Source organism: Pomacea canaliculata, linkage group LG9 (assembly GCF_003073045.1).
Source record: "Pomacea canaliculata isolate SZHN2017 linkage group LG9, ASM307304v1, whole genome shotgun sequence".
NCBI lineage: Eukaryota > Metazoa > Mollusca > Gastropoda > Architaenioglossa > Ampullariidae > Pomacea > Pomacea canaliculata.
Genome location: NC_037598.1, coordinates 6,352,628 through 6,364,832, shown reverse-complemented (window position 1 = coordinate 6,364,832; position 12,205 = coordinate 6,352,628). Strand labels below are relative to the sequence as shown.

The following is a 12,205-nucleotide window of genomic DNA, read 5'->3' as shown; positions in this document are numbered from 1 at the left end:
ATATACTATAAACCTTACTTATTCATTCGACAAGGAATGACAGCCTTTCTGTGAGCACTACTCAGTTCATTGCCAATCTTCTTGTCGTTCATGTACACCTGCAGTTAGAACCAGAGATTTGCAAAAAAAAAATCTCATTTTCAAGAGTTGCTTTAACTTGTGTATTACATTATTTATTCAGGAAGATTGTACCTGAAGGATTAAGCACCAACTGCATATCATGCAGTGCTAAACAATGATACCTATATCAGTTTAAGTATTTATGTGTTACTAGAGCAGGATCAATGTGCTTTGAATCATAGCGTGTGTTCAAATCCCCCCATCTGCTACCATAATACAAGAAATAGAGGCTAAGGGAGGGTTAACTCCTAAATAAAATCCAATGAGAAAGCTGGAAGTACCAGGCCAGAAGACACCTAGCAAACCATGGTGTTATAACACTAACAGCTATGCACGTCAGAAGGAAAGGCAGAAAACTTTGGCAACAGAAGGAACTAAAAAACGGCCCACAGCTGAAGGAAGACCAGGATCAGACTAATGGCTGAAAACTTGGTTCTCTGTTTACCATCTACCAAACAGACCAACAGACAGCACACTCATCATCATGTCCTCTCCACTTTACACTGACCTGGTAACCTTTGACCTTGACACCTCCATAGCACCGGGGTTCTCCCCACTCGATTACCAACTCCTCATCAGACTGAGAACGCAGGAAAATTTCTGGGGGATCAGGTGGTCCTGGCACCATGATCTGTATGCCTTGTGGCTGCTGTGGTAACACATCACTGTAGTAGCATGGCTCTACAGTAATGTGGTAGGTTGTCCTACAACATATCAATCATAGCATGCCTCTGTTGCTGCCTTTCAAAGCACTAACAGCAAGTAACCTATAATATAAATATTTATGCACAAAAAAATAAGACATAAGAAAAATATATAAAATGTGTATACATAGACACACAAAGTATCCTGTTAAAAACTCAGCTTATGCACAAACTTCATTTACGGTAGGTGGGGGATGGGAAAGCATGTAGAGGAGTGTGATAGAAATCTGAGATTTAACTTTCAGAAGAAGTTAGCTCACTTGAGGTGTTTTACAGGAATCGTGCATCTTCGCTTCTCTGGTCCAACATATTTTGTCTGAATAACGCGATCTTCTGATGAAAACCAGATGATAGAAAATTGCTTTAGAAGGCTGCCACTCCCCTGTACCGTCCAAGAAACCTCAATGTCTCCAAAAGTATGACTATCCCGCTCCTCCTGGTGGATAAAGCGAGCTTCCAGTGTCTCTAAGAACCCTGTAGGGGAAAAAAATGTCTGTTAAAGAATTGTGTTGATAAATCCTTATACAACAGCAGCCAATCCAGCCTATGAACTCTCTCTTGCACACAACACTGATCAATAAATATTTTAAAATGATTTTCAAATAGTTCTTCTGATGATCTCGCTACATATATGTTTTCAAAACAAACGATCAGGTAATACCTAATTGCAATGAGTGCTTAACTCACCCTCTTGAGGTTTGGGAAGGGCAACATCAACAGGTTCTGAGGGTGCTTGATCGAGTAAGTTGTCTTCCAAAAGACTAGCATAATCTGCACTCTGTGGTGCTGCTGTCTTGAAATACCCTTTGAACTGCAAAGGGAATGTAAATATTTTGCAATCTACAGCAGCATAACTGTAGTTAACTATGTACAGCATGATTTTTCTTGGTTCAAGTGTTGCTGAAATGTTTTCTGAATTTACATGACAGCCTTTTGTATGCAGAATAAACCATCCATTGAACTTGTTATGCCTTCATTGTCTTCCCATCATTGCCCATATGCTAAAACACCATTTTGAACAACCCTCAGTCAAAAATACAGGAAGACGTTAAGTATCAATATCAGGTACAGGTCATCACCCAAAAGTTGCTAGCAAGGCAAAATATTGCTGACCTTCTCCCGACGCTCCCGATGTCTGTCTTCTGTGCAGGTCATGGCCACAAGAACAACATGGTAGGTTTTACCAGCTTTGCATTTGGTCAGTGTGCATGTCTGAGCTGAAGGTCCAAGGCAGCTCTGGAGCTTGCCGTTGATTTCTAGCCTGTAGCCTTCCAGGTATCTGCGTAGGTAGCGTGGATTGCCATCTGCATCCTGTAGAAACAAAACCGAGTTGTCTCCCTTCTTCTGCATGTGGCCTTTTCTTCCTTTCTATAGCTAACCCAAGTTCAATATGAAACTGCTAGTCCACAGAGCATACAGCTATTATTACTTTGTTACCAAAATGGTAAAGGTCGATCATCCCCTAGCCTAGAGACTTCACTTTTCTCAGAGCCATCTTTATGTTAGGGTGAGGCCCATTGCCTCCCCCATCGCTGCCTAATCTTCTCAAACTATGATATGTCTGGTACCCATTCCTGACAGCTGGTTTGACTGTAGGAAGTTTGTTAAATTTTACAGGCATGGAATCTTTGTGTTCAGACGCCAGTGGTCTAACAACTCGGCTATCCACTTACCCACCATAGGTTTAACCAACTGATCATTTTTCTATTTTTTATAAATCCTTAATGAGCATACAGTGAAGATAATTAGACAGAATTTATAGTGTGTCTGTGGAATAAGACCGGGTATAGGCAGATATAGAAATTAGGAATAAACAAAAATGTTTCTGAGAAGAAGCTGGGTTGAGAGACAGACTATGCAAGACTTTCACGGAGACAGACTTTGTAAGAACATCAAACATAATACATCTTGTTAAACAGTTTAAGGCGCACCTTGCCAAGGGTGGACATCAATAAGGGCTTCTCCCAGTACAAGTTTGCAGTGTTTTGGTCGTAGGAAACCACAAGAACTCTTGGAGGATCTATTGGTGCTCGTGTCCAAACAGTCAATGGCTTGGACATGACATGAGCTGTGCGGCGATATTTCTCGATCCCTGCATCCCATTGGTCTGGGTTTAATGAAGTCTTCAGGCTCACAATAGCCTCAATCACCACCTACAATTGGTCCCAAAGTATGAAGGTTATTCATGCATTTTTTTTCAAGGGCAAAATAGCATCCATCAACTAATTTTTTAAAAATCCTTCATGTCAGCATGAAAGTAAAGATTAATCAATTTGTTAATATGTTTTCTTTAAGATAATGCTTGTACTTTTCAACTTCTTGGAGCATAAACAAAGTATGTGTCAACCATGATAAAACTGAAACACACATGCCAAATCTAAACATACAATTTCAATGATTAAGTCTGCTGAATAATACATGGGAATACATGCCTCATACTGAGAGCCTGGTACAAGATCACTGATGGTGAGTTTGTCCTCAGTAGGCAGCAGACTGACATGGGAAGCGACAATCAGATCCTCAGGGTCTGAAGGTTTTGTTCTCCGCACATCCCTCCATCTCACAATCTAGTGAACAGTGAAAGATGTCACCTTACAATCAAATGAAAGGCACAAGATAGTTATGTTCATAAAGTCCGAGCACTTTTGTTTTTTGTTTTCGTTAAAGGTTTCTGATGCCTTAATTTAGTGGTAATAGTTACCACGTCTATGACAAAGCACTTAAAAGCTGATCACAGCTCTGCATGTCATATTTTACATTCCCTGATCAATCAAGAGCTCACATGCTGGGTGGGCAGGGGGAATTTTCCCGTCACAGGCCTTAAACTGATGACCTTTGAAGTTGATCACTGACTACCAGGCTATGGCGCCTTCATATTTTAAACTAATGTTTAGTTTAAAGAAAAACATTTAAATTATGCTCCAGTTCCTAAACAAATTAGACACCCCAAAAAAACTGTTGTGTAGAATGATTTTCTTAGAAACAACTGATAAGCCTACACACCTAATGGTCCCTAAGCTCTAATGCAGTGCAAGAAGCAAAGGTGCTCACTGGCTAGATGGACAGACAGCAGACTCCTGAGCTTTAAACCCTACCTGACTCATCAACTTGTTAGAGCCGTACACTAAAGGTGGGGTCCACGAAAGTGTGATTGATGTGGCTGAGGACTGGGTCAACCGTAGATTGGCTGGTGCCTCCGTGCCTGCTGTTTTGGCAACAATGTTTACACTCGGCAACCACTGAGACTCTTCCTGTGGCACCAACACGTCACGTGGAATAGCCCTCAGCTTTTTATGTCTATGTTTATCAGGTAGACGGTCAAAGTACTCATCCGTGACAGCAATGACACGAACTAAGTAATCAGTCTTCTCATGCAGTCCAGTTATGTCTGATGATGTGGCATCTGGCATGGCATCAACTGTTACATGATGAGGATCCTGAGAGTTGAGCGAAATGCACTCTATGCGGAGGGCTGAAATAACAAGGGAAATATGCAGAAAATTAAAAGTACCACCCTGAGAATAAATGCACATAATAAACTACTACAATAGTGACCAATTTTTGTTTTTAAGATTTCACAGAAGCTGAAGCAAGCCCAAACAGCGAGATTATTCGCTGTTTCAAGTTAAAACAGCAAATTGAGAAATAGTCCAAATCCAAACATGAATGTCCATGTGATATACAAGCTGACATACCAATAATCTCTGACCCATGCTCCTGTGGGGGATCCCAAGCCACACTGAGAGCACTGCAGGTGGTTGCTGTGACACCCACATTGCGGGGAGGGTCTGGTGGACTTGCTGTCTTCACAGTTAAGTGCTCAGATTTTGAGGAGAGGATGAACGCATTCAAGCCGTCAGGTGTTTCAGCACCAGCTGAAATGAAGCAATCATATCTCTGTCAATTCCTCTGCTGCTGAGCACAATTCACCCATCATTTAGGCTGGTGTGCACTTCTTCTATGGCCTAAGTATATGGGGAAAGGATGTTAAGGACTGTCAGAACAGTGACATGCTATTCTCATGAACACTCATCAAGCTGCTCAGCAGAAAATCGTCTACTTACACACGCCTTCATCCATGTCTGTATACTTCTCAGTCTTGCGGGCTTCTACCACTACTGTGTAGACTGTGGCAGGCCGGAGGCTGGTGATCAACAGGTGGTCATCTGAACACAAAAATATCTTTTACTCACTTCGTAATACATTCTGCTGTGAAACATGTGCTCTCTCTCTCTTTCTCTCTCTCTGGGGTGCAATGATGATAACAACGAAACTTTTACATTGCACACTTCCCAGCTTGGCAGTGAGCTCACTTGAACAAAACAAATATGGTAGTACAGTTTGAAAACTGCAAAAACAAATATAATAGCATAGTCTATGGGAATGGGAGTGGGGGGAAGACAATGAGAAATGGAGATTAATGGAGGTAGTACAGCTTTCACAGAAAAGATGGGTCTCATGGCCAGCCTTTCAACCTTTGACAATGGTCACTGTGCAAAGCAACTGGGAAAGGTATAAAAGATTATAGCGCCAAAGAAAGAAAAGGAATGGTGCACAAATTTGTCTCTTCTGAAGCACATACAGAAGGTTTGCATGAACAGACTGGACGACCTGGAGGGCGTCTTGAAGCCAGTGTATGAAGTCATTCATAGGACAATGTGCCCTCTTGTCTCAATCTTAAGGAAAATAATAAAATAAATACAAATTCGCATCCACAATGAAGCATGGACACATGCAAATATCTGATTTTCTCACCTGTAGTGCTGTCACTGTTGATATCGTCTTCAGGATGTCCTCCTGGCCACCATGTTACCTGATAGCTATCAGCTGGCACGAAGTGAGCTTTGGCATCTTCAACTACGAAACAAATCAAAAACTCTAGTCAGGAAAGGGTAATATTTTTCAGCAAATTCCTTTGAAGAAATGCTCAAATATGTAAAACATTTTAAGTGAACACACAAGAACCCTGCTCCTTTTCATAACCCCCTTAAGTTTTTAACTTTTGATAGGTTAGTTTGAGATGTCATGTGGCTGCCATGTGGTTGTCTTTAAAAGGGCTTGTCACACTCGAAGGACGCCAGGAACCTCTACTTGCAACAGTCAAGCGGCGCAAACTGATCTGGTTTGGCCACGTGACCCACCATGACATATCTTGTCGAAGACTGTCCTATAAGGTACATTGGAGAGTCGTTGACACCACGGTGGCCAGAGGAACTCAAAGTGTGGACTGTCTGTTCTGTGAAAGAACTGCTACCTATCGCCCAAACCAGAAGTGGTGAGCCTAGCTTGTCAGCTGTCGTATCTATGCATGTGTTTCTCCCGACGACAGGTACCCGTCATGGGAGGAATGAATGAATAAACGAATGAGGAAAATGTTTCAAAAATGATAACTGTAACTTTCTTAATACTTGTTTTATGTGTTCTAGCTGAGGATTAATTTATTCTAACTGAGGATTCATTTTTATCTCGCTATGAGTAAAGCCATATACCATAAACATGTTTATATTTCATGTTATTTTCTTGTCCTAAGCTTCATAACAAAGCCATGAGACGAATACAATTACTATATCGCACCTGCTAAATAACTGGACCACAATCGCCTTTCTGTGATGTTTCTTTTGATCATATCTTTTTGGTGACAACCATTTAGGAATAAAATACTAACCTTTTCATCTAAGAGACCCTTTGAAGGCGCGATGGACTCATTACAAACAAGCATACGGCCTCAATCTACTTTCCACCTCATGCCAAAAGATCGAAGTGTTGTATCTTCTGACGAACTTCCACTTAATGTTCCTGGGACAACGCCGTCGCCTCCCTTAATCTGACAACCGTGCATCCCACGCAAGTGTGGCACAAAAACATGCCATCACTGAGCAGACCGCTGCCTCACTTGACCGTTGCACGGCTCCAACAGATCCGCCTGCTACCCCGGCTGTAAATACCCAGACTTTAAGGGGCTGAGTCGGTTCCTCCTGTCAAAACAGTTCTCCGGTGCACGCTGACTGGTCTCCAGACACCCCGTCAAAGGCACTTAACATTTCCCTAGTTTTGTTATTATCTTATCGAGCCTCAAAGAACTGAACCCTCGTACTGTGTGTGTGCGCGCGCGTGTTTGTGTGTCCTGTGCATTAATGTGATGTCTACGGAGGTAGCAACACCTGTCCTTGCAAGGGGTCAGCTCAGTTCAAGTAAGCGGAATGGTGACTTTCTATAACCCGCTGTTACACGTTCCTGTCGTAAAATGAGCTTCAACTGGCGATAATAAAGAGCAACTGATAATTCAAATTTCAGGGCTCCGAAAGGATCTTATTGCCGATAAGTTAATTCTGTTGGCGCAATATCTACATTCAGGATATTGCCCACTCCTGCTACGCAGTTAAACAACACCCGACATGAAGCCTGCAATAACAGAATGGCTGAAACACAGCCATTTGTCAACCAGCGGGGGTCTCGGGGCTCCGATCATATGTTTACAAACGCGTTCAATGTTATTAATCAAGACCAAAGCGACTCCCTGTCACACAGACCGACTCTCCACATACCCTCGTGATAACCGGCGCCTTGACTCTCGCTCTCTGGCGGACTCCAGATGGTAATTACATTCGATCTTACTGACTGAGGGTTGTCTACATCCCCCAGAGTAAAACACAAAACACTTCTCACACTGATACCCTCGTCCCCCAGGAGTCAAGAACATGGCTTACTCCTTGTGCCCCTGGCTCGTGTTGATGATGTCGGCGTTTTCCAAGGAAGCGCGGGTCTTAGCTGTTGAAGGAAGAAAGTGTACATCAGGGACTAAACGCCATGAAAATCCTGTGAATATTCTGTTCAGAACACGCTGATGTTTCTGGATTTGTAAAAGAGCTCTAAACGAGCATGAATCCGCAATTCATCCTTTTGAAAGTGCTCAGTCTGGCATCAATGATTACTTCGCGATTGACAGAAGTCAGGGTGAATGGCCCCGAGGTCCTTTTTTTTATATCAAAAGGCACGGCAATTTTGTTAGAATTGTTGGTCTGATGATCGACGTCCACAGATCGTTATCTGCTACGACAACAGCATGCGCATTAAAAACGTTATTGCCATTCCAGCCTGGATATACAGTTGCCAGACATCAGGATTCCTCCGCCACAAATGACTGAACGAGGGCGGGATTCTGTGGACGGGTTTTGGACCATCTCCCCCTCCACTACGTCTGTTCTACTCTACCCTACCTCCAACCCTCCACTTGCCCGAGCTTCGGTTATTATCCCGCGCGCACAAAAGAAGTACACAAGCGCCGGGGAAGATAAATTACTTGCGATCGAAATGAACTGGAGGGTCAGCCACTCACCAGACCTTTGATGTCACCTTCTTCAGAGTTGGTTGTCAGACTTTTTGTTGCCACTTGTAACATCTGACAAATGAGCGCTGAGCCGGGTGCGGCGACCAGGCTTATTGTAACTTATTCACGTGCTCGCCTGTCTTCAGTTGTTAAGCGTGCAGGGCGCGTAACAAAACTGTTTCTAAGCCAGGGGATTACCTGTGGTTACTTTTGGCCCTGATGGCGGATTCCAGACAAAGCAATCTAAAGCACGTGTGTGTGTGTGTGTACGCGCGCCAGCTCGAACGATTTTCTTGCTTTCATCAGACTACAGCCATGTAAGGCCTCCAAAACTACTTTTCTAGAACCACTAGCCAGGAGAGGTCAGATGAGTGGACATATAGATATCAAGATCAGAACATAAAACAGATATGCACTAGCCTCAATAATACCCATTTCAAAGAGCAAAGAGATCGCATAATACGGATGGTTGCACACAAGGTCCAGTGTGGTAATGGATATGAGTTGTATGTGAGTATGCATGTATCATTCAATGAAATGTAATACGCAGTGAAATACAAGTTGTATACCAGCACAGGCATGTGTGTATATGAGGGGACAGGGTACAGTACCTGCAACTGTACAAGAGACTGTGTGCTTGTGGGTTGTTGTGTGGGTGATGTATCTGAACTATAGGAGAGACTGTGTTGTGTGTGCATGGATGGTGTAACTGAGCTGTACAAGAAACTGTGTTGTGTGTCTGTATCTAAGCTGTACGAGAGACTGTGTGTGTTGTATCTGAGCTGTACAAAAAACTGTATGTGGGTGGTGAGCTGTACAAGAGACTGTGTGTGTGTGGTGTGTCTGTGTATTTTTGTAGTCAGGAAAAGGGTATGAGGTGCGTTTGCAGGTGGGAGTTCATGAGTTTGAATACATTTGGTTTTTTGTTTGTGAGCGTGGAAGGCACATGAATGATGTGTTTGAGTGATCAAAGCCTTGCCTCATCATAGCAGGCATGTGAAAATAACATTTACCTTTCTTCCACACAATGAGAGCAGAGTGGCCTGTGACCTGCTCACACCACACCTCGGATGGTGGGCACACTAATCCAGTGTAGTGCACAATCAGCTTTGGGCCTGGCTTACATCCTGAATACCGGTCACCAGCAAAAACATCTGCTGATCATAGATAACAAACACTTACAAACATTAACAAGATAACTAGTGCCAACATTTTCACACATTAATCAGAAGAGGGAAAACCTATTGGATATAATCATTTACTGTTTCTGTACTGAAAGTCACCAAATTTTCCAGTCACTTACCTGTAAACAGATGATACAAAGCCAGAACTGCATGATGAGACATTTTCATGGCTTTTCCTCCTCATGTTTTGGAGTGTATATAAAATGTACATGTGTGTTTCGTCGTTCATTCATTCCGGCTGCTGTCAGACTTTTTAACAACAGTATGACCTATCGGCTGGCTTCTGATTTTATGCTTTGAGAACAGTTCTGCAGGTTATATGACTGTGGTAGTAGTATTTTTTTTATAGATGTGTGGGACTGAGTAAGTGTGTGGTAGTATGGGAATGTTGAAGTATGTGTAGTATTTTATGCCCCTGAGGTTGACAAATGTATTTCCGCTGTGGATTAATAATAAACTTGTCTTGTCTTGCACGCACACACACATATAGGGCAATAGAGACAGAACACTGTAATCTAGTTAAACCACAAAAAAAGGAAGAATGGTAAGTCAGTTTACACTTAGTACATGCACAAACTTGTGTTCCAATTCCAAAATATTATTGTGGATTGCATTTTCGAAGATGGCTTCTTTGATAAGAGTTTCAATAAAATCTACAAATTTGAAAAATCTGTTAAAAAAAAAACAGAAAAAGAAAGTATATACTTACAAGTATCTTACTATTATTCTTTTATGCTTAAGAAAGATTGCTTGTTGCAAAAAGGAAATGCTACATTCAAAAGTAATGATAGTAAAAATAATGATGTAATATGAAAAAGACAATTGATTATTTTTCATCTAAAAGCACAAATTAGCTCAAAGCCAATGCTGTAAATGGTGACATGCTCAATAACAATGAGCTGTATGCAGACCTGTCTTGTATGCTAAGATCTGAAGTACAGTTATGGTTTGGGCATTTTACTCTATGACAGAGCAACATTTTGGGGGAAACTGATAATGCCCATAACTCATATAAAGTCTTCCTGTATTTTTTTACACTTTTCATTATACATTTACTGTTAAAGTTATCTTTTTTATTTTAGAAGATGTACAACAAATCTTTTGAGGTTAGCTTGTGAAATAGGATGTTATGACTGAGTTAACTGTACTGTAACTGATAAAAAGAATACATTGTAAAATGGTCCTAAGTGAGAGAATTCAAAACTAACATTCAGCAAACACTCATAAACAGGCTACAAGCATCATGCACAGCTATCAGCTATTCTCAGCAAAGTGAATTTAAATGATTTATTTCAAATAAAAAGAATCAACATGTAAACAGAGTGCTGTTTACATTAAATCTTCAATAGCATAACACGAGGCTTGTGAAGGAAGTCAAATATAAATGAAATGCATAAAAGATCAAAAGTACTTGCTTTACTATACAAGCAGCTAGTGCAGAAGAAAAGATTGGCCTAGTCGATTTGTAGATTTGCAAGCAGCGTATGCTGTTAACTTGGCTGCATCAATACGCTGAATGGCAAAAATGAATAAAAGTAAAAATTGATTGCAAGTTACCCAAATCATTGGTAGGCCAGTCACGGGCATGCATATGGTGAGTGAAGGTAATAATTTTTTGTGTCTCTCTTCCTGGAGAAGCTAGACAGTGACCAAGGAACATCATGCAAGGCACAACATCATGTGTCACACAAACAAATTTTGATCATGACTACCAAGCACAAGGGGACACTGTTCTTTACACTATGTAGAAATGACGAACAACATTAATAAACAGCACATTAAAATTTATTTTGTCAGTAAAGGCAGCTGAATGTGAGAAATACAGTGAACATTGTGAGGGCAGCTGAATGTAGACATAAGAAAAATATCTACAAACACAGGGGTACACACACATACACAAAGGATAAGACACAAGTATGCATGCATCCACTTGCAGATGCACACATGAAGTAAAACATACCCGTAGGTCGTTCATCTGGCTGCGTGATGGAACCACTGATTCCAGAGTCCTTGTCACCAATGACACTCCCACTAGCAGTGCGGTAATCTCCCTTTCCTACTGGGTGCTCTGTCAAAGCAATGAGCTGCAGAGTTATTTTCTCACCCAGCGAGACATCTCTGATGCGTAGACTGTTGACATCTGGTGGGATGATGGAGCCATATAACTTCCCATTCCTCAGCATCTGGTAGCCCTGGAAACCACAAATAAACTGAACTGACTACTGGGCTGTCACAAGTTTTAGCATTTTGTAATTTGTAATGTCATAAGTTTTTATGATATTATTGCACACCCGCAGTCTCTTAAAATAACTGTTATTTACTGAGATGTGTGCATCGCCTGATTGTTGAGGTGTCTGCCAGGTGACGTCAATGCCATTAGGGTGAAGTCCTTCCAGGCGCAGCTTGGGCGACTTGGGTGCTGCTGGTGCCATGACTGGCACAATGTTAGATGGGGCACTCTCACACAAGCAGTAAATATGTTGTTCATCTGGGTCTAAATGCCGATCACCAGCTACTGCCTGCAAGAGACAAAGAGTTCGAAAAAAGGTTCAGTAAATGTAAGCACGCAGACCTCTCATACCTGCTAAGCATATGTTCCTGTTGTAAGCAGGATTGTCTTTGCTGAACTAAACTACTTCTCTGACAGGAAATACAAAAGTTGCCAGCTTTTTGATTGTGTCATCAGCATTCCTTGCATTGAATATATCTGTTCTGTTTTAGTAAAATAATAATGAATTACTTTTCTTAGATTCAAAACTGCACGGAAACATTTACCTCAAAATGAAAAACAAACTTTCCCTGAGATGCAGACCATTACATGGAATGGTAAACAATGTGAGAAGCATCAAACATCTGTCTTATGTTCCTTA

At 41.6% G+C, this 12,205-nt stretch overlaps 1 protein-coding gene across 5 annotated transcripts in view; it reads right to left on the bottom strand.

Moving 5' to 3' along the window:
- LOC112572161 overlaps positions 1–12,205 on the bottom strand; it is a 56,210-nt gene that overhangs the window by 12,067 nt on the left and 31,938 nt on the right. For 2 of the 5 annotated variants that reach the window (XM_025251718.1, XM_025251720.1), the window contains 15 exons: positions 11,657–11,854; positions 11,296–11,527; positions 10,893–10,973; positions 9,165–9,308; positions 5,580–5,681; positions 4,889–4,990; positions 4,520–4,699; positions 3,920–4,296; positions 3,257–3,391; positions 2,756–2,977; positions 1,938–2,135; positions 1,512–1,635; positions 1,085–1,298; positions 629–824; positions 19–98 (listed from right to left, as the gene is read on the bottom strand). In XM_025251718.1, the coding sequence (XP_025107503.1) occupies positions 19–98; positions 629–824; positions 1,085–1,298; positions 1,512–1,635; positions 1,938–2,135; positions 2,756–2,977; positions 3,257–3,391; positions 3,920–4,296; positions 4,520–4,699; positions 4,889–4,990; positions 5,580–5,681; positions 9,165–9,308; positions 10,893–10,973; positions 11,296–11,527; positions 11,657–11,854 (2,585 nt within the window). The remainder of the gene's footprint in view (positions 1–18; positions 99–628; positions 825–1,084; positions 1,299–1,511; positions 1,636–1,937; positions 2,136–2,755; positions 2,978–3,256; positions 3,392–3,919; positions 4,297–4,519; positions 4,700–4,888; positions 4,991–5,579; positions 5,682–9,164; positions 9,309–10,892; positions 10,974–11,295; positions 11,528–11,656; positions 11,855–12,205) is intronic. The other 3 variants (XM_025251719.1, XM_025251721.1, XM_025251722.1) reach the window with 3 other exon arrangements.